Here is a 23,235-nt window from a genome sequence, read left to right as displayed (position 1 = left end):
GTGGAACTCCCACTCTTCCCTCAGGATACCTCGTGTACCGTATGTGACACATGACCATCTGACATACGGACCGAGTGAGGGCGCCAGTGTCAATCCATACATTAAATATTAGTAACGCTTAATTTCTCTCTCATTTTTTGAGATAAAAAATAAATATAAATAGAAGTTGTAATATTTTCTTCCCGCACCCCAGTGGATCATCTTGTGCACACACCCCACTTTGGAGACCACTGGTCTAAAGTTTATATGTTCTACAACTCCTGACTGAGTTACATGGCAGATAGTGAATCTATAAGGTATAGCTCCAGCATTCACACGACCCAAACAGCAAACATTAACTAATCTGAAGAGAGGGTTTAATCTTTTGCCTGATGTCAGGACACTGCACTTTTGATGTCTGGAAAATGCAAGAGAACCTACTGCTGTGATTAAATGGATTTGCCACTTTCTGCAACAAAAGAGCCCAGGGCCCCTGGTACATAGTTATTTAATGGCACAATGGAACTGAATGGCAGAACGTGTAATTTTGGGATCAGGGATCAGATCCCAGTCCCACCATTATTAGTTGCTAATGCAGCCTGAACCAGAAACATGATCCTTAGCTCCCCCTGCATCACTGTCCTCAGCCCTGGAACACATGGGGGTCATTCTGAGACTGGTATGATCTCAAAACTGGGTCTGGTCCTAGAGCCCCTTCTACCAGGATGGCAGAAAACCTTATGTATAGCTCAACTGCACAGTTGTTTTCTTGGGGATTAAGGTCCTAGTACACCAGGACCCTAAGATTGAGGAGAGGTTCCCCTATCCCAGGATCCACCTGTACAGTGATACAGTTTTTAAAGGTCCCAGTGCATAGGAATGACAGGATCATGGAAACTCCATGGCCTAGGTATGTCAAGTGTCTTGCTCTTCAACTCCAAGGGAGCCTGCCAGATTTTAGTGAGCCCTGCAGCTCCCCAAAATCCACCCCGGTTGCTTTCCTTGCCCCGAAGCTCCAGCAGCGGCTGGCAAAGCAGATTCTGGTGCTGGGTTATAGTGAGCTCCAGCTTACCATGACCCAGCACCAAAGCATGCCTCGCTCCTTTAAACACCATCAGAGCTGTGGTGCAAGGGAAGCGCCAAGTTAGGTCATGGGGGGGGGAGAGGGGTCCCAAAGCTCCCTGAGACCTGGCACGCTGGCCCAGTGTATAGCCTGTATATGAAAACTAATGAACTCCTCTTGACTGGCACCCTACAAACAGCAGTGTGCAGGTTCATTGAGGGCTCCATGTATGCCTATCAGCCTGCTGACATGGAGGGAGCTATCAATCAAACCCCTCCAAGCAGCTGGCATTGCGCATTGCATGGTGGGAACACCCTGTCACATGTTCAATGTAAGATATGATGGAAAACAGCCAAAAACCATTACAACTATTTGTGGAATATTTTTGTGGCTGGTTTCCCATATTAGGAGAACACTCTATGCCAGTGGTCAGCACAGCTCCAATGTGGTAGCATGGGGGTTTAGTGACACACAGTTCACCACAGTGTGCCTCCTCCTCTGTCCTGTGTCATGCTAGCAAGCTCTTTTGCAGCCTTCTCTGCTTCCCTCTCTCACCCTGTTCGATAGACACTGCTTACTCTCGCCAAACTGACTTTGCCTTCCTTCTGTGCCATTGAGGACCAGAACCAGTGGTGCATGGAGCAGGTAGTAGAGATGGGAGGTAGACACAGCAGCAGGTGGCTCAAGAGAAGAGAGGTGACCCACAGTAGGTTTCAATGGCCTGAAGCAAAGACTGGGTTGCAAGCAACCACTGGTTATAAAAGTTGCTATTCAGCAGGACAGTTTTTGTGCAAGAAAGAATGGGATTAAATCATTTAACTCCATAAGTCTACTGAATACACTGACATTATCTACTGAAAGGATGAAACAGCATGTACTTCTCAACTATCAACACAGAAGTACAAAGGAAAGTATAACACACTATCAACAGCCCAGAGAAAAGCAAGACACAATTTAGCTTAATGCTAGATAGCTTGCTGAAAAAGAGGAGGATTTCCTTGAGACTGCCCTCTGGAGAAACCATAAAGAAGAAGGATACGTCCATCAAGGATAGAACAGTTTCTAGAGCTAGAAACAGGAACTGCCAAATGAAGTGGATCAGCTGTGCTGGGATATGTCCTGGCACATTAACCATGGTCTTGCCCACTGATCTTGCAGGCCAAGTGGTGTATTCCCCACTTCCAGAGACGCATCCCAGCAATTTCTAGGAATCCGAAAGGTTGCTGGGGATGTGTCTGTGAAAGCAGGAAAGTTGGGGATCTCTGCTTGCAGGAATGTGTTTCTGGGATCAGGAAAAGCCAGGACACTCCAGTGCAGTACACAGTCCTGGCACTGTGGCTACCAGTCAACTTGGCTTTCTTCACTTCTGAAGATGCAGCCCAGAAACCTAAGGGTCATATCTCTGGAAATGGAGCAGCTCAACTTTCCCTGCTTGCAGAAACATGCCCTGGAGATGTCCTGGGTGGTGTGTCTCTGGAAGTGGGGAAAGCTGGACAGGAGTTCCAAGACCAAGGGGCCCGATCCTGTGCAGAAGGAATTCCAGAGCATGCAGGCCTGGGCTCCTCAAGTCCAGCGAGTGCCTGTCTAGAGCGGCAGGAGAGTGCAGACATCTCTAGGCTGCCTTTGCTCTCTCACCCTAAGCAAACAGTTATCCACTGCAATTAGTTGGCATAATTTCTTATTACTTTTGGTTGTGGCCACACCATTATACAATAAAAAGATATGGATGGATGTCTTTTTGCTGTCACTTTGTGGTGCCAGAAAAACTTTTTATGGTGGCACAAAGGATGGCATCTCGTTCTACCCTGTGAAACTAAGCTACTTGTATGGAAAGAAGTTAGGGAACAAGTACACTAGAGAAGAAGAATCTTTGGGGCTACTGCTGGATGGCAACAGCAGACAAGATATGAGAGGAAACATTACTGCTGCATTGGGAAGTAGAAAACAGCTATAGGCCTAGCAGAGAAGAATTAGCATCTACTGGACATATGAGTTTGGGTGAAAAGGAAAAAATGTTGGGGGATCCAGCTCCTAATTACATGCTCTAATATTGAGATTCTGGCACATAAGTATCTTGATAGACAAATCCTTTGCTAAGTTATTTCAAGTATAACAGAAGAGACTCCAATATGACTCATTCTGTAGAAATGCACATGGAATTCATTATTTACCAACAAACAGTTTGCAAATCTTATGCACCCAAGATCATTCAAAATAACGTAAGAACAAGATATTATTGTTGGCAAAATATTATTGTTATTATCAGGTACAAAGGGATACATGGAAAAACAAAGCCTTGACAGTTGGGAAATTCTCATCTGTGTCATCAATTAAACCTGTAAATGAAGGTAGTCCAACTTCTGGGTGGCAGAGACCACATGCCCTCAGGCCCTGAGGCTACATAAAGCATGGGCTGCGCATCCCTGGGGCAGCCCTTCTGGCATCCTTTCAGGTAGCCCCTCACCCCCGCAAGCATCCAGTTTGAGCAGCCCAGTCCCTCTCCTGGCCACGTGCACAGCCCAGTTCCCCTCTTGCAGGCTGCATGCACAGTACAGATAACACAAACCCCTCTCTGGCCCCCTCCCACCATGCTGCCCCATCCCCAGGAATGGGTGGGAAGCAAGCAAAAGCTGGAAGAGAGAGGAGGAGCCCAGAGATTTCAGCTGCCAGAGCAGCAGCTGCAGGAGCTCCCAGGCTGCAAGTTAGCCCCTTGCAGGCCAAGATTTGGATGGCCCTGGGGTAGATTAATGCAGTAGTTCTGCTCCATACAGTGAAACAGTTTAGCAGTACATCATAAAGTAACATGGAAGCAAACGGTTTATTTAGTGTATAACTTTAGGCTGTAACAATATTATCACTTTGTTCACGAGTAGAAAGGTAAGTTTTCCTAAGGCTGAGTCAAATTTTCATATTGACCTAAATGTCACCTGCATATCAATGGACATCTGTACGCTGATTTTTCCCTTCACATTTATAACTTCAGTGAGACTGAGTCAGACTTTAAAAGATCATGACAAAAATATCTAAAGATTGCCAACATTTCTTCCAAGTTAATCAAGTTCCAAATCTGGCGCCATCCCAGCATGTAGCCTGCTGGCATTCTCTTGAATGGAGGGATAATTGCTAAAGAGAACGACGAGCACAAAAAATGCAGAAACTTACCTTTCACCATTCTGGCATGCTACTAACACTTTAATAGATGCAGTTCCTGTAAATGATCAATGTGTACTTCTCCCACCACATACAGTACATTTAGTAAAGATATAATCCTCATGATCACTATAGACACTCAGACCAATCCAATAACCAGGATTAAAAATCAATAAATAATTGAGTTCACATTCAAGGGAGTATCAGTCTCCTGAAAGAGGGAAATTTACCGTAAAATGTTCTTGCGATTTGTAGTTCTCATCCAGGTAAACCCGGGCTCTGTTATAGTCTTTCATTGCATCACTTGATAATAATTCTCTGAAAGACATAAATGAAAGAACGACATTATAAATGGAATGAAAATGTTTATATCTCTACCTTAGTCACTGTATTCAACATGTTCCTAATACCCCTTAAAGAAAGAACCAAGCTACTTCCCATTTTGATGAACACTTTAAAGGCTTTCAAGGCTTATGAAATGTGTCAGACTGAAAGCCTCAGAGACTGAAGAACAGAACAGGTACAGCACAAATAGTGCAGTTCAAACTCCATCACACTGCTATATCAACATGCTTTAATTCTAATCAGAAGGAAGAGAGGGTACTTCAATCTCCATACCAATTCAGTCCTTGGTTTTCCTGTCAAAATTGTCAAAAAAGGAGTGACAACTGGTGATTTAATGGCGTTGCCACCAAAATATGCTCTGGATCGATATCATCAAACATATAAGCCACACTATTTTAAAGTGATTTCCAAATTGTCTGGAGATCAGGAGTGAAAAGTAATTTCAAAAAATCAAAGTTTCTTGAGAACTTGATATGCCAGCCTAGTGGACTTTAAACTCTGAGTTCCAGGTTCCCAGTCTCTGGAAGACACTGTCTGCAAAGATCCTGACCAGTACATCTGACAGCAGAGTAAAAATACTTGGATGGCTTGGGTAAAGGCTGACTGGCTCAAAAGGTAAAACTCAGAGTAGTGAAGATGTACCAAATGTTTTTAATGCTGATTTGTAACTATACTAGTGGGCAGATCTTCAGTAGAGCTCAGCATACCCAGCGAGGCCTGTGAGCTGCTCTAGATTCTATTGCTGTCCCAACAGATCATTTCATGCTTGCAGCAATCTTTCATTTTAGACTCCCTCCTCTAACAAGTCCTGGCAGTCTCCGACTCCTTGTAAACTCTTGCTCCCAGTCACTCTTCCAACATTCTCTACTGCCCTGTTCTAGTCAACTACCTCAAGAAATTAGGTGCATAAGGAACAGGTTTATCCTACAATGGTCAGAGATTATTTTTCTTTGTCAAGACATGTCATGCATGGAGCTGAACAAAACTTAGCAGGTAGGACTTGGTAGCCCTGTAAATGGTGATCTTAAAGTGCTCTGTGAAGAGGCTTTTAAAGGAGAAAGCACCAGTCAAGAGTACTTGGAAGAATTTTGATCTAGCAAGAGGAGAGCACGAACTGCTATTCCATCAGAGCTCTGCAGATGAAAGTCTATTCCCATTTAGCAGCTGTAACCTTTGTCTACCCATTTCCCTTAAGTCTAGCAGGGGAGGTACTTTCAAGTAATAGTTGGAAATAATTTTCAAAGCACAAAGTAGTAAAGTGCTAGTCAGTGAAATAAAGCCAAAACTGTGTCACCTGACAATTAACTTCACCCTAGCCCCTTACTTGCTTCAGGTAGTAAAACTTCAAGTCATACACACTCAAAGAGTGACAAAGCAGGCAGCCCCTTGCCCTCCATAACGATCAAAAGACAGGGTTCTGAAGAACGACTCTGAATAAAAGGGATAGAAGATCTCCACTTTCATGATTGTCATTTTAAAACCTAGCCCGTGGTCTGGAACGTGGTCTATATATTTGTCAAACTAGGACAAAGAATGGAATCTACTCTGCTTATGATTAAAGTAGCTCTTGCAGGTGACATAACTCTAAATAGTCAAGGGGTGGGAAAATATGTCACAGGTCTCAAAATCCATAGGCACAAATTCGCATTTTGATGATTTATAGTCCTAAAGTGATTGCTGGTTCCAATTACATTCCTTATTGCAAATGCCGCAAAATATAATATTGGCCTCAACAGAAAAGGGAAAGGAATACAGGTTTTCCACAACAGCATAAGCGTTCAGTTTCCCAAGAACAAGGTAGACATTTTAACAGCATTTTAAGTTAATAAGCAACAACAGCAGAGGGCACTGTTTGACTACTTACAAGGAACAGTGGCTATATACTATTTTAAAACAGCATAGGCTATTATTCACTTAACGTTTGGCACATTGATGCAACTTGAATATTTACATCAGCTGGCTCAGGTTTTATTAGCAAATCAAGTATTGAACACTGTGGTTACAGAAGTCACTTGTTTCTTAAAATAATTCATTATGGCTATATTTAAATAACTGGAATTTATGGTCCTTTCTTACAAGAGAAATATTTCAACAGTAAATTAGGTGATGTATTAATTTTGTTTCAACATACTGACAAGTCACCACAAAAACTGCATTAAGTGTAAAGAGACAAAAATAATATTTGCAAACAAGGCTACTAAGCAAAATTACTCCAATAAGTGTAAATACAAGTATTGGTCTGTAAAAAAACAATTTCTAAATAAATTTATGATATGTTTTCTACACTTAGGAAAAGGGCTTAACCCAGGACTGTCAAACTCACCCTGGGCCCCAGGCTGGATCTGGACAACGGGACCTCCTTGCAAAGCAGATCCAGGCTGTGGTAGCAGCGGCAGCAATAGGTCAGGCAGCAGCAGCAGCCACAGGCCAGACAACTTGCCAACAGGGTGACGAAGGGCTGTGTCTACTAGGACCTGTGTCCACCAGGGCCAGGGGACCCAAGATACTAGCAACAGCATCCCACTGGCCATGCCTCAACTCCATGGCCCACTAGTCGCCCAATGGGCCAAATGGAATGGCTCCGTGGGCCAAAATCCAGTCCGCAGGCCCTGTTTGACACCTCTGGCTTAACCAGAGGTGTTCATCTCTATGACTCAGGGTACTCAAATATTAAGGTTTCTGAAATTTTTTAGCCAGCTCATTTCACCCTCTGGTGCACTACATCACTGCAAAGGAAATTAAAATGCCAGAAAATACAACTAATCAAATATCAGTCTTATTGGTTTAAACCATCTTTAATTTCTCCAGGTGAGACTGGCATCTAAATGAGTACACAGAGCCTTCACAACATAAGTTCAATTTTCAGGCCTGTATTTAAAAGAACTAATCATAGAATCATTTTTATAATAAATTATCTAATTCACAGGAAACTTTTTAAAGCCAGTGCACCAGTAAAAACCAGCTAAACACTAACAGGAGATCTTACTCTCATTTTAGGCATTAGAGATAACGCTTGTTACAATTAATACTTCAACCTAACAAATTATCTAAAGATTATGAGATGAAAAAGAATTACATCTGCTGTTAAACAGCTGCTCAGCAATTTGAAAACCTTAACTTTTTACCTTGCAGTACTTACAATATTTATAGTTTAATTCACAGTCTCCAATTTTCTCGCTTCTTACATCCTTCTTTTTTGCATCGTTTCATATCTACTGGCTTTCCAATGCTGCAAGCCACTCAAGTTACCTTTATCCCCAAGAGTTCGTATTTGTTTACTCCAAACAATTTAGGACCATATGAAAACAGGTAAAAGAACTGCTTAATTTTTAGAGTGATCACCTTTTAAAAATTTAACAATTGCCCAAGATGACTAAATTATCTTATGTTGTCATCTTGAAATAGTCTCTATTACTTTCTTTTTTGTAAATGTAGGAACTAATGACAATACAGAAACAGGTATTTTTCAATTTAAGACAAATAGTCATGTAAATTCTGGAGGGACTACATTTTCAAATGTCAGATATTTTACATGTAGTACCTTGTTTGCCAACTGAAAGTGTGGAAAAATGTACCTTTTACTTATTTTAAAAAGTAAAGTTGGGAACCACTGCTGCTCAGGATTGTACCTCAGCTGTTACTATCTGTCTTAATGCCACAGGATCATACAGATGAATATTAATTAAATTCCTGTACCTTTAACCCTGAATGAAAAACAAGGTTAAAACTAGCAATTTTGCTGCAAATGTGGTGTGAAATAATCATGCAAACATAGTTACACATACATATCGTTTGATGTTATAATTGCTACGTCTGTCTAGACCAGGGGTGGGCAAAACACAGCCCGTGGGCCAGATGCGGCCCACCAGGCCATTCTATCTAGCCCGTGAGGCCCCTAAAAAATTTAGAAAATTAACAGTTATCTGCCCCTGGCTGCCTGTCATGCAGCCCTTGATGGCTTGCCAAAACTCACTAAGCGGCCCTCTGCCCAAAATAATTGCCTGCTCCGGTCTAGACAGTGGTAAAGTAAAATTATACTGTCATCAATGAATTTGCTGTGCAAAAACAATATTATCTAATGACCAAATTTTAATACTTCATTTACTTCAAAATTCAGAAGCAGTGTGCTGTTGAGGCCATGTATGCTCTCTTACTTCTAAGCACAACAGGCTTACTTTATTCATAGAAGTCTTATAAAAATCTGCAGCAGGTCCATGAGATTAAGTCAACGGGAGCAATGTATTTAATACCTTGTAAGAATCCCATGCACCAGTACAGGCCACCCAGTACAGGCTGGGGGCTGACTAGCTGGGCAGCAGCTCTGCAGAAAAGGACCTGGGGGTTACAGCAGATCATAAGCTGAATATGAGCCAGCAGTGTGCCCTTGTTGCCAAGAAGGTTAATGGCATACTGAGCTGTATTGGTAGGTGTGTTGCTAACAGATGAAGGGAAGTGATTATTGCCCTCTATTCAGCACTGGTGAGGCCACATCTGGAGTACTGTGTTCAGTTTTTGGCCCCCCACTACAGAAAGGATGTGGACAAATTGGAGACAGTCCAGTGGAGGGCAACAAAACTGGTAAGGGGGCTGGGGGACATGATTTATGAGAGGCTGAGGGAACTGGGCTTATTTAATCCAGAGAAGAAAAGACCGAGAGGGGATTGAGAGCAGCCTTCCACTACCTGAAGGGTGGTTCCAAAGAGGATGGAGAGAGGCTGTTCTCAGTGGTGGCAGATAACAGAAGGAGCAACGGTCTTAAGTAGCAGCAAGGGAAGTTTAGGTTAGACATTAGGAAGAATTTTCTTGCTAGGAGGGCAGTAAAGCAGAACAGGTTACCCAGAGAGGTTGTGTATTCTCCATCCTTGGAGGTTTTTAAGACCAGGGTTAGACAAAGCCTTGGCTGAAATGATCTATTTGGGGATGGTCCTGCTTTGAGAAAGAGTTGGACTTGATGGCCTGAGGTCTTTTCCAACCTTAATTTTCTATGATTCTATGAATCACAGATTCAAAAGATTTTTAAAGCTAGAGGGGACTACCATGATCGTCCAATCTGTCTTCTGGAATGACACAGAATTTTACCAGTAATTCTTTCATCCAACCTTGTGGCTAAACTAGAGTTTATTTAAGAATTTATCCAGAATATTTGTTACATCTTCCAAACATATGCTAAAATGAACAGGTTCCTTTCCAATTACTTACTTCACAAATTTGTCCACATGAGACATGGAAGCTTCATAGTTTTTTCCACCAAACTCTTGACAGTGTAAAGCCATGAAGTGTGGCCTGTGTGCATGAACAACCTGAAACATACAAACATACATATATGTTATATATATAAGTAGTTAAATTATATCAACAGCTATTACAATATTGCGCAAAAAATGAAAATTTAGATACAAGTCATTTAGGCAAGTCATTACATGAGAGAAATTCTATTATATATGAAAATAAGATAATTGTCAGAAACATAAATGTGGGAAGGAGTTCTTGGGTTCTTTAATGCACTCAGAATAGAAGATACTAATTTACACATCTAAAATACTTCATTGTTATTATTAAATATATGATTTCTTGCTGGTTGTTCCTAGTCATTTAAGTAAAATGCACCACATTATCTACCTAATCTCACCAAGGGCATATGTTAGTGAATAAACCAAAACAAATTCTGGCTTTGCTTGTGGTGTAAAAGGGCTAAACAAGATTTTTTAAAGAGTCCAAAGTCCTTAATTACTTCTGAATGTTTTAAAAATGCCATCATTTTTTGAAGTTCCAAAAAGTTCTCAGTAACGATATAGTAAAAATGTTTCCATGGAGTTCTGTTGCAAGTGTATTTCATTTGCTTTAGATTCTACATTATAGGACAAGGCAGAGAAATCCATCACTATGCTAATATATTGCACAGAACTGAAACCTAAGTATTCTAGGAGATATGAGACTACAGTCAACCTACTCAAAAAACAAGCGATTTTAGTGTGGAACACTGATATATTAGTTTTTATTGGCATTATCTACCTTTCTCCATGGGAAGACCTGTGGCAAAAGGACTAACTTCAAAAGGAAATCTCCATGATACTTTATCCACAGATTGTCTGTGATCATGTAACTAGAATTAGGGTACGTTGCTTACCACAATGGAAAAGGCCACAGCAATAACTCCCAGGATGGAGACAGAAGTTACGTTTCTAGTGTGATCAGTCAGATAAGTCCCAATGGCAGGAGAAATTAACTGTCATTTAATGAGGGTTCAGATGAAGGTGCTCCAAAGCAGAGCACCTTCATTAACTTTTGTTTGTCTCTGCCTGGGAGCAGGAATGGGCTGGGAGCTCAGAGCAGCTCCAATCCATTTGCCCCACCCTCCAGCACTAGCTGGGCAAAGATGGAGCTCCCTCCTGTCCCTACCCACCCCTCCCATCCTGAAGACAGTGCCAGAGCTGAGAAGGGGATGTCAGGGCTAGGGGAGAGTGACTGCAGACATGCAGCCTCTCTCCCCTGGATCAGCTCCAAAGTGAAGCTTGATCACCCCCTTCCAACTGAACAGCAAACATCTATTGGCTCAGGGAGTTTGCTGTAACTCATGATACTTTTTGTGAAGCGCCGTGAGTTACAGTGGGGTTCTGAACATCTGTCAGCACTCCCAAATTATGTAGCTCCTAAGGAACTGGGAAAATAGTTGCTATGTTAGCTTTGTGACTATGTTAGTATTATAGGTAGCACACATATCAATGTCTATAGTTAAGTTTGACAGTTTCCATTTCAAAACTATACTTAAAATTAAAACTATACTTAATTTTCCCAAACTTTAACTGTCCAGGCCACCATTTTTCACGTAAGATTTTTTGTACACTCTCTCTGAAAATTCAGATTTTCCTGTTTTGCACTGGGATAAATCCATGACCTCTATAAATTCTCTCACACACAAAAAAACTGTAACCAAGAAGGTAAATAGAATAGGTGGCAGACTAGTAGTTGGGGCACTTATGTTGAACATGAGAGACCAAAGTTCAGGGAAAACAAGAATCTGAGTGTTGGTCTCCAGCATTCTGGGTAAGTGCCCAAATCACTCACCTGTCAGCTATTATGGTATAGGTCAGGGGTTCTCAATCCCTGGGCCACGGGCCTGTGCCAGGCCACAGCAGGTCAGCTGCCAGTCTGCAGCACAGTAAGCTGCCGGACTGTAAGTGGCCGTGGACCAGCAAACCACAGCCCCCCCAGAGCCAGGTGGAGAGGCCATGGCTCCTTCTGCAGGGCCCGTGGCAACACAGGATTTGGCCCACCTCCCCACCCAGAGGATGGAGGTATCCTTACCCATCTTCTGGCTGGAAATTCCAGATGCGGTCAGCTGTGACTGCTGGGCTGCAGTTCGCCAGGCCGTGGCCACTTCCAGGCCACGGTGTAAAAAAAAACTTTGGGAACCCCTGGTATAGGTCATTTATCCTCCTGGTACTGTTCTATATTATATATACACAATTAGATAGTCACAAGGTCAGGAAGAGCCAGAACAACTCTATAGCCCAGAAGCAAGGGCATTCACTTGGGATGAATGAAATTCAGGTGCAAGTTTGACCAAATGTATACCAGCCCCTGAAAAGCTGCATATGATTTTGGTGTGCTAGTCTTTTCCAACAAAAAATAATTTTGTTAAAATATTTCTGACAACTTTTTTTGATGCAGCTGCACAACCATGAAAAGACCATCCAGAATAACCTTACTGTGCTTCTGCTTTATTGTTTCTAGCCCCCCCTGTTGAGAATTCCAAGATCTGGGAACCTGGGTAAACTGTACCTCGTAAGAGTGTAGGAACAGAACACACTGACTATATTCCTCTTGTACTTGAGGAGTGTAACAAGGGACCCAGACCATGTTACTTGGGTGTAAGGCAGTGGTCTCCAACCTTTCTCAATAGTAGATCACCACTGACATTTAAAAGCACCCCAAACACCATGTGCTGCCGCTACTGTCCTTTTGGCACATCTGCTTCACCTTCTGAGCTGTCCAGTCTTCACCTCCTGGTCAAACACAAGCCCTGGGACATGAAGTAACCTCCACAGGGTAAGAGTAGAGAGGAGACTACAGCAGGGACAGCAGAACCCATCTCCATGTGTCAGTTCCAATCTGGGGCTACAGAGTTACTTTTCACATCTACAAACAAAATAATTTTCAAGCAAAACATATGTATTTCTTCTCCAGTCAGCCTTCTCACTAACAAAAACCCACGACTTTATCCATTATTTTACTACTGAATTTTAGAAGAGCCTTGTCTCTACTCATAAATCTTGGTGATTCAATTTAATACAGTTGCCTGAGTTCAGAAGGATTTGGGTGCTGAGATGACCTTTAAATTCTTGACCCACTTTTTCTCTCTCATGTACATACAGTCATATACAATTCTACAAACAATCTGCCAACTCCCTAGAACAAAGAGTAAAATCTGCAAGTTCCCAAATTTAAGATATTAATTTGTTAATCATGTGTGATTTCACACAACTGAGGTGCAGAGAAGCCAAAGAAATTAGTTGTGATAGTTTAGTAACAGATTTCAACTGCTTTAGAGTAATGCCCTAGATCTCAATTGCATCTCACTTAATACCCACGTCTAGAAGCTTCTATGTAAAACTGTTCCTTTGAGCAACAAAACTGATGTTCTAGGTCAGTTCCGAATTGAATGGGAAACTTGATTCATTGCACAAGAAAGGTATTACTCTAAGATGCATAAAGTTTCCTCCCAACTGAATTTATTGTTTCACATAGCAATGAAATGGCAAGAAGACAAATAGATTAAAAATCTTTTGTAAATAGCCTTGGCTGTCAGCATTTTTAAAGCACCATACTATAATTTATCATTAAAATATAAAATATGACCAGTCTCAATTCTTCTCATCACTGCTGTGGCCTTGAAATTGATCCACTTGAGTTTACAGTGATCTTAAACAGAATTGTTTTTAACTAGTTAAGTTCTTTCACATCATGTTGAGTGCATCACATTACACTGAAAAGGGATTAATCTTTTAAATTTCTTTTATACTTTGATCACCACCAAAAAAAAAAAAATCTATAGTGTAGATTTATGAATACAATTTTAAAAAAGAGCCAGTAACAGAGAAAAAGGTAAGAAATAAAAATAAGCAAACTGTTATGATCTATAGGTAAAGCACAAAAATTTTAGAAGTACCTTAACCTCAATGAAACCTCACCAATTTCAAAGAAACTGCTTCTAATTCACAACATTATAAGCAATGCATGATAAAGCACACGGAAAAATAACTTTTTAAAGGAAGATGCTGTATGTAAGCTCTTAGTCAGTAGGACACCATGACTCTTCATTTCTTATTTACATGAAGTGGAACATCTCCTTCCAGATTATGAAGGTTAAAAGAGGGGTGATTTTTAATGAAAACTAAATCCAGCAAAGGAACTACAAACTTTTTGATGGGGAAAGAAGCTTATTATGATCTACTTTAGCAGAGAGGGAGTATGCAACTTGGGGCATGTTTTAAAATCACAGCACAGCATTTAGAAATAATATTATATAGCACATGAGAAACAACAATTAACTGGTTAACTGCACAATAACCTTAAGGCCAGCTACACATGCAAAGTATTTATAAAAAAACTTAACCATGCCTGCGATGTGGCATGGCAGCAGGCACAACTGTGTAGTTGATCACACATTAGATCCCAGCATGCCTTTACTTGCACATGCAGAAGGGACATAAATGCCCTGCGCCTAGATTGCAATTATACGTATTGCTGTTTCTCCAGCACTTTTGCTGGCAATTGCACTACAAACTGTAATTAAGGTAGCATAAAGTTAAATTTAGCATAGTCAAATTTAGTTTAAAAAAGAATCTGAATCAAATCAGGAGACCAAATAAAAGCTCCAAATCAATTCAAAGCATCCAAATCGATATGGAAAAGCTTTGGAAAAGATTCAGCCAATTCAGAGATTTGTCCATAGATTAAACAAGCAGGTGACAGCTGCCACCAGCTGGTAAGTCTGTTGGGGTTGGGGGAGGGAGGAGGGAAGGGGCATTGGGGAAGGAGGGATTGGGGCTGGGACAAGCTGCCCAGCTGGGGCAGGGGTGGTGCAATACTTGGGGAGGGGCGTGGGAGGATGCGGGATGCAGGTGTGGCAGCGCTAGGAGTGGGGGCTCTGCCCTGCTGCCACTTGCCTAGCCAGGGAGGGGGGGGACAGGATGCAGGTGCGGCCCACTCCAGGCAGAAGGGGGCAAACAGTAGTAGGGCATAGCCCCTCCTCCCAGTACTACTGCGCCCACATCCCATGGCCCAACATCCCAAGCAGTGGCAGGGCAGAATCCCTGCTCCCAGCACTGATGCAGGTGCAGCAGCACTGGGAATGGGGCTATGCCCTGCTGCTGCCCAGAGCGAGCCACACATGCATCGCACTCCCCTCCTCCAGCACCAGCTGGGCAAGCGGCAGCAAGGCAGAGCACCTATGGCTCCCCTCGCAGGGGCAGGGGCAGCTGGAGGAGCTGCAGGAGAAGCCCCCATGGCTGCCCTACCCAGTCCCATCCCCCACCCAGTCCAGCTTCCCATTGGTTAAAAAAAAAAAAAAAAGCAAAAAGCCCCGCACTCACCAGCTCTTGTAGTGGGGATTGGGTCCTCTGAGGGCTCATGGCAGAGCCCCCTCACACAACACAGGGCAGTGAGGTTCATTGGGCACCCACGCGGCAGCTGTCCCACGGCAATCGCCATTCCTGCAGCTGGTGAGTGTGGGGATTTTTTTTTTTTTTTTTTTAAAGTGCTGGGACTAAGCTGAATGTCATTTATCTTACCTAAAAAAGTATCCATAGATTTAGTGATGTTGTTTCATTATTTCATTTGCCATATATTTAATACATAGACAGGCTAACCAGATGGAAATCCCAGTACTCTAGGACACTGTGTCCCTTTACCCCCTCACAAGTTGGCTGGGGCAGGGCTGCATGCTGGGTGGGCAGCCTGCCTGACTGAAAGGCACTCCATGCCACTCCAACTCCTGGCCAGAGTACACCCATTGCCCCTGAATTTCCAGGACACACATTATAATTCCCAACAGCTGGCCAGGACTGGCCTTTGAAACCTGGGACTGTCCCAGACAGTCTATGCATAGGGTAACATATGGTCACCCTATGCACAGACTAAATTAGAAACTAAATAAGAAGCATAAAGTTGCATTAATATTATTTAAGCAAAGTAATAAAGTTAATGCACCACATCAAATACGCAGCACATAGAAATTTACCCTACTTTTGAAAAGCATCCTATTAAAATACAGCTTACAGGTTCTTTTATGGCTTTTGTTTAAATTAAATATAATCAATGATATTAAAATAATGTCTGCTGAATCATAAGACAACTTCTGTGACAGAAAAACAAATTGTAATATCAACTTATGTTCAGTTCCCTGCTTTCCATTATACCAATACTGTGCAACTAAATAGAATGAATGGCATTCCAGTACAGAAGGTATGGCACTAAAATCAGTTCTACAACAACTGAACAAGTCAGTCATCCTGGGAAAGCTGTCAGGTGGCCTTATCTACCTCTTTAAAGAATTCATTACGACAAAGTGCCTACTGGATACTAGTGAGCTAATCAATACGGGGGATTTTATCAACAACAGACTAACACAGTCATTTCCAAATGATAAAATTAAATTTTGTGGTTTACTTTGACCCCAAACCATCAGCAGCAAATCAAGATCCATTCATTGTTTATCCAAATGCTAAGGGTAATCAGCAAATTCAAGATGCAACCAGTATCTTCCAAACTAGGTCCAGCAATAAGAGCAGAATAAACATGAACAGAAACCATGGGCTCAGCAACACACAAAGAACAAGCCAAGCAGTTTTGAAACACCAGTCTACATGAATTCTTCATATTATTCTCTCTTGATCACAACAGTAGAATCTCAAAACTTTTCAATTTGTATCAGAATTACAACAGCAAGGGAGGATAATTATCACTGGCTTCTTAGGTGCACTGGATTAGTGTCTTTACTTTCAAGGCCTCTATTTCCTCATATGTTGACCTCTGTGAAGTACTACTACCAAAAAGTGTTATATCACAGGTAGTTATAAAAAAAAGAGCCTCTCCACACAAAATAGCCTTATAGAGACTTCAGTCCATTTTATTTACACTACAAATTAGTACTAGATAATAAACTATATAACAAACTTGCATTTAAAAACCCCCCCACAGAACAGGGGTGTTCAAACCCCCACACCAAGGGCCAGGTCTGGCTCCCTGCACCATGTCATCCAACCTGCAAGGCTCCCTATGGGTCCAAAAAATTAACAGCAGGGGAATGGTGGCACTGCTCCCCTGCTGCCAAATTTCTGGATCTGTGGGGAGTACCATGGGCCAGAAAGCATGGCCCTGCACGCCGTGTAAGGCAGCACCATGTGGTGGACTGGGGTGGGGGGGGGGAGGTGTTCAGTGGGACAGTCACAGTCCCCTTTGATTATCGGTCCACCCAAAGTTTAAAACCAACTTCCTGGCAGTGGAAGCAGCATTTCTATTCAGGCAGAAGTAAGAGAGTCACTTGACTTGATTGCTCATTATAAAATACCTGATTCCTTCTAAACTCTTCATTCCCCAAGTGTTAACAACCCTCTCCCCCTTTTTAAAGGTCTTGATGTTCCACAATTTAAGCTATCCTTTCTTTTGCAATTCTGCTGTTGGCTGCTCCTCTTAATGTAGTTCCTAATTCATAGCCTTGCAAACTGCTTTTAACTCTAGCTAAAAACATTAATTCAGGTGTGAAAACATTAACTCAGGTGAACACCAACTCAGGCATGGAAATAATTTTCATAGAAGCCCTAAATGCTTTGCCAAGATTATTGAGAAGGCTAGCTTGTGTTTTATCAGTTTGAAAGAGATATATATTTAATTCTAGCAATCGCATGACTAAAGAAACAAAATCTGTTGTTATTTTTACCTAGTTTCTTGTGTTTTGATACATAATATATGATATAGTAAATTAATGCATATTCCAATAAAGTTATATTTATTTTTTTCTTCAATCTTTAACTGAATAATATATCCTTAGGCCCCTAGTATATTAGTAAAGCTTCAAAGTTCTTCTTAACCTGGAGAAAAATGTATGTTGTGTTATATGTGATGATCCACATTATCTGCATTTCAAAATCCTAGATCAGCCAGTGGCAGCACAGAACCCAATTTGTGGGAGCTAGCCAAGGCTGTGCAGGAGCTGAACCAGGTATGCATTGTGGGCAGAGGCAGTGCTGGGCCCAATCCAGCTGGAGACCAGTCCCATACCACTCACCCAGCCCACAGGGCCAAAAGGTGAAGCGCCACTGTAATAAGACATTGTTTTCTCAGAGAAAGAGAAAAAAGGTGACTAATTCAAAGTAAAACTTCAGGCCAAAGAAGAACTTTGTAATAGGCAGATTCAGAATTGAATTCCAGCTATTTTTTTTTACATGAGTTGGATTGTCTTTAAAAAAGCTTTTATGTAAAAGTAAGTTTGAACACCTATTTTATGTTTAAATAAGAAATGTTAGGGTATGCTTTAGACACGGCTGCACCGGGAACCAGAATCTATGAAGCATCCTTCAATCCATCCTTCAAGCTTCAATGATCTGGAAGATGTAGAATAGGGAGTCAAGCCTTTAGACTCCTCATTTTCTGGGTCCATGATAGACAACAGCATGAGGCTGTACTACAGGGGTCAGCAGCCATCGGCACACGTGCCATTAGTAGCAGGTGGAGATATTGTTCCCAGCACGCCGGGAGGCATGCAAAGAAATTGGGAGGTTTTGAGGCTTTTTTTAAAGTTGCTGCTTCAGGCTCTCCTGTGCAACCACAAGTCCCAGCGCCACAGCAGGCACTGGGGCAGAGCCAGAACAACACAAGTAGGGAAGCTGTCTGTGCTCTACTGCCCCCGCCCTTTGCTCCCAGGCTGCATCCTCCAGCCCAGCTGGCCCCTGGAGGGAGCTACCCAGGCAGACAGATGCTCTGTCCCACCCGGGGCAGCACTGAGGTGCTGAGTGCTGGGGCTGGGCGGTCAGGACAGGGTCTGGGTGGTGTGGGGGGAGGCGCCGTGGGCAACCCAGCCCAGTCAGGCCCTTAGCAAGGCAGGGGCTGGGCAGGAAGTAGGGGCTGCCCTGGGGCTCTGTGGGCTTGAGCTGTTGTGGGCGGGCAGATGGGGGTACTCAGTGGCACCTGTGGTGGAGCCTGGGCAGCCCGTGCAGCTCAGGGATGGGCCGCAGCCACCCTGCAAATATGGGGATACTGCCTGGTCGGGGCAGGACATTGGGCTCAGGGGGTTTCCCTCTCCGGGACTGGCCTCCCCGCATGCTGGGCACAGTGCAGACAGGGCAGAGCCGTCCCCGGTGCAGGGGCCTGGCTGCGGGAGCCCCCTGGAGCCTGGGAACAGCCACCATGGCTGCCTCAGCCTGCCCGGGTCCTGGTCTTGACCACCCACAGGTCCCCTCAAGGGGCCAGGGCTGGGGCAGGCACTACACAGAGCCGCTGTGCTGCAGACTCCCAGCTGGCTCAGCCCTAAAGCAGCTGTGGCGGCCGTTCCCAGAGCCCGGGGAACAGCCCGTGGTTGCAGCTCCCACTCCCACTGTACCCTGCATACACAGAGACCAAGCAGGGAGCTCCCTGGGCCCAGCATCCTGCTTCAGCCAGGCAGCATCCCTTTGTGGGCAGGGTGGCTGCACCCCATCCCCACAGAGCTGCGCAGGCCAGCTGGGCCCCACCTCTGGTGCTCCTGGGCCCCCACTGTAGCCTGAGTAGTAGAGCCCGGGGGCAGCCCTGCTTCCTACCTGACACCAGCTCTTTTTTTTTTTTTACAATAGAAATTAAAGCAATATTAATGATTATTAATAGTATTAAATATGCAATGCATCCTGCCATGTACCCCCTCCACCCCAGTTTTGTTTTTGGGCTGTGCTGGCACTCTAGCACCTTACAAGGTAGACATTGTGGTTTTTTCAGCACTCCAGCCAAAAAACATTGCCTACCCCTGCTGTACCAATTCATTTATGGATACAGTAAGAGATTTTGTTAACAGAGGGATACATTGAGTTCTTTGGTTTTTAACTAAGTTTGATAGATTGGCTGTTTTCCTCTATAGCTTGGAGATGATTCTTAATCAAACACAAAAATCTTCTAATAATCTCAGCATTATAATAGACCTAATTTATGCTCTATAGCAACAGTGTGTCATTTTTACACATGGTCTGTTCTAGATCAGTTTTAGCATGACAATACTGATCTTATCAATTTGGATAGCTGTATGAAATAAACAACTACAACTTAAGCTTGCAAAGCAAAACATAAGTTGTATACCTGAAAAGAAATGTATTGAACTAAGAGTAAAAAGTTACAAAAATGTCGCTTGATTCATTGAGGCAAGGATTTTGTGGGTGATATATCTTAGGACCAACTACATAGTTGGAATAGACTTAGAAAGCATTTTTCTCTATTCATTGGCATATCTGTCTGCTTTATTGTAGTTGCACTCTATTTATCTAGCAATCAAACACCATTTTCATCTTATTAATTAATTCAAGATTCAAATCAGTCATTTCAGACACATTCCATTCACCTGCACTGCGTTGGCAACGCACCTCTGCCTCACCCCACAGTGCCATGTAGGTCACCATTCTCTTCCACGGACCAGTTGGGTCCCCAGGTGGCAGGCACAGGCATGGGAGTTGGTGATGACGAGGCCATTGCGGGCCCCATTCCAGCTCTCTGGACTTCCGCACAGCTGCCCGGCCTGGGCAGCTGCTTGCAGCGCCCAGTGCAGGGGCACAGCTCAGGACCGGTAGCCGCATGGCAGAGGCAATGCCCCACAGCACTTTAAGGCTCAGGGGGTGGGCTGTGGGCAGAAGTTGACTGCAGCTGGGCCCAGGGGCAGAAGCAGCCTACAGGCCTCGACAGCACAGGCCTGGGAGCTGCACGGCACTGAGGTGCTGGCAGGCTGGAGTAGCTGGCCTGCAGCCTACCCAGGGGAACACAGGGGCCCACAGTTGCCTCAGGCTCCCTGCTCGTGTGCCCCAGGTCTCAAAATGCCTGCAGACTTTTAAAGGCTTGAGACAGAAGCTGCCATAGAGGCAGCTCAGTCCTGGGGCAGAAGAAGCTCCCAGCCCTCCTAGTGGCAGGGCTGACTTGGGATCAGATTTACTCCTGGGTCGCATCTATATATGCATTACTGCACAATAACTAATCACAAGTGAATTTGATACCTGCATTTGCAGGTACAAAATTTGCTCTCAATTAGGGGTTTTTACTGTGTAGTAAGCACACACACATGTAGACATGCACACTTACTGTGCAGTAAACTATACTACCGCACTGTTAAGTGTCTCATGTAGATGCACCCACTGAGTACAAAAGACTGCAGATCTGATATTTATTACATACTAGACTGAGACCTGGAAAATATCCTTCCAGGTCATATTCAAGTCTTTCGGGATCCAAAATAATAGCAAATATAAATTTTAACATTTAAAATAAGTTATTTCTTTAAATGTGAAAGTCATGTTGACTGAACATTATTGAAAGGAGTTACTGAAATTCCTTCCAAGCTAAGGTACAAAAAGGTATTTAAATATTAAAAGTTACATCCTCCGATATAATGAGAAACCCTCAACTAAGAGCAAACTGACTTTGCCTCATTACCTTTTATTAGTTTTCCATTATTCATTAGTATGCGCTGTTTGTTATAATGAATAAGGAAGGATTTAAAATTCATAGTAGCCAGAGGCTAATGGTCATTTAGCAATATACAATGCTCAAAACTACATCTGTATTTGTATCAATTTGGTATTTTCACAAAGACAGCAAGAGTTTGTTTTAAACTCATATTAGTCAACATTATACATTTCTTCCTCGAAATCAGCAGAACTATAGTGACATAAAATGACTAAAGGACGTCAAAGTCAGAATCCCAGTTTTTGTAAAAGATATAACTGAATTCAATACTCCACCTAGCTAAAATAGATGATCTTTTGAATTAAAATATTTTCCCATTGGAAAATGGGTTTCAGCGAAATTCACTGTAGGAACATACCCATTTGACAAAATAGTCTGATACTGCCAAGTAGGCAATATCATTTCCAACTCAACTACTGGGCATATGGACACAACTATTATCACCTGCTTCCCATCTGTTTTGCGCAAGGCCCAATCTAGTGAACTTGATCTGAAATGACCTACTAGATCAAGCCCTCCTGGTAAGATAAGCAGAATGCTTTGCTCATGATTTCTCCTGGGGTTTAGGAATCAAGCCAGAGGCATGACTGGGAACTTTTGGGTTCTGCATGCAGCAGCTGTGCATGGGGCAGTGTCAGGGGCTACAATGCTGGCAGTACAGTAACTGTTGGGCCAGCAGCACAGCTGCTGCTATATTTGTGTGCCCCCTTCCCCTCATTTCCCCAGAAGGCTCCTGGGGCTAGTGCCTCGGCTGCTGCCCCGCTTTGTTACACTAATGCATCAAATGGCTCAGACTCGTCAGGAATTGGACACACACACACACACACACACACACACACACAGCTATACAATATACAAACATGAATCTTTGGTTTATCATATTGTACTAATACACGCACAACTGTTCACAAAATACATTGAGATTCTTTTAAAAAACATTAGAAATATTGAGACATTAGTTCTACTATATCCTTTGACTTGTAAAATAAATCATATGTGCTTTACATAACACTCCTGATTTATCACATATGGTCTTAAAGTAGTCAAAATACTTAGTTTCAAACTGCTTCCAAAAAGTTGCAGTATTTTCACATTTGGGAGCTAAGAGTCAGAAAGTGGCACTGTCACCACTTTCTGGGTTCTACATTTCTTTATGTTTAAAAATGGCTGGAAAAAAATGTGAAGAAAAGAAAAATAATTTTGGGATAGGAGATGGTCATTATTGTTCAATGTATTCAAATACTTGTTTCTGGGAGAAAAAAAAAGTATAAATGCTTGATATTACCCTCCATCTTCATTAATTAACAGGCAAGGTTAAGAAGTAAAATTTTTCTCAAGCTATGTTAAAGGAAAATTATCAAGGTTGTAATGTCAAGGACTCCAAAGTTATGAAATGCCAAAATGATGTTGCCTGAATAATGTCACTTCAGCCTTTTTCATGGACTCATCGTGATATATAAACACACACAACACTAATACAGCTAACCACCTCTCTGCTTTCTTTCTGTAATCCCTATCTCACTTGTCTTATTCTCTGTTACCTTCATCAACAAAATAGGCATCCAACTGCTATTAATTCCTCTCCTGCACAGCCTAGATTTATTTCCAGGGTGGGCCCATCCTGATTTCTTTGAGAGAAAAACTGGCATACCATCATGCAATGTGTGTGTGTGTGCATAAATATATGTATACACCCATATATATTATATTCATGTATACATACATACACATACACATTAGGGCTGTGCGAAGTTTCGGGTGGCAATTTGATTCGGACGAGATCTGGCCTGATTCAGTGGCTGAATCTCCAAATATGAATTGAATCAGGGGACCAATTAAAAGGTCCGAATCGATTCAACGCTTGATGACGCGGACCGTCCCTGCCTGCTGCAGCAGGGAGCTGCAGCCAGACTCGGAGCTGGCAAGTAGGGGCGGGGGTGGGGAGGGGACCACGGAGAGAGCCCTGCCAGGCCCCATTGCCTGCCAGCTCCCCCAGCCCCCCTAAC

General features: G+C 42.9%; 1 protein-coding gene across 1 annotated transcript in view; it reads right to left on the bottom strand.

The window, feature by feature from the left end:
- INPP5A (inositol polyphosphate-5-phosphatase A) overlaps positions 1 to 23,235 on the bottom strand; it is a 524,426-nt gene that overhangs the window by 333,431 nt on the left and 167,760 nt on the right. The window contains exons 3-4 of the mRNA XM_019503024.1: positions 9,737 to 9,837; positions 4,423 to 4,510 (exon numbers count right to left, since the gene is read on the bottom strand). Of these exons, the coding sequence (XP_019358569.1) occupies positions 4,423 to 4,510; positions 9,737 to 9,837 (189 nt within the window). The remainder of the gene's footprint in view (positions 1 to 4,422; positions 4,511 to 9,736; positions 9,838 to 23,235) is intronic.

This window comes from Gavialis gangeticus, unplaced genomic scaffold (genome assembly GCF_001723915.1).
Source record: "Gavialis gangeticus isolate Ggan-Ray unplaced genomic scaffold, GavGan_comp1, whole genome shotgun sequence".
NCBI classification, from domain to species: domain Eukaryota; kingdom Metazoa; phylum Chordata; order Crocodylia; family Gavialidae; genus Gavialis; species Gavialis gangeticus.
This window is presented reverse-complemented; position numbering and strand designations above follow the sequence as displayed.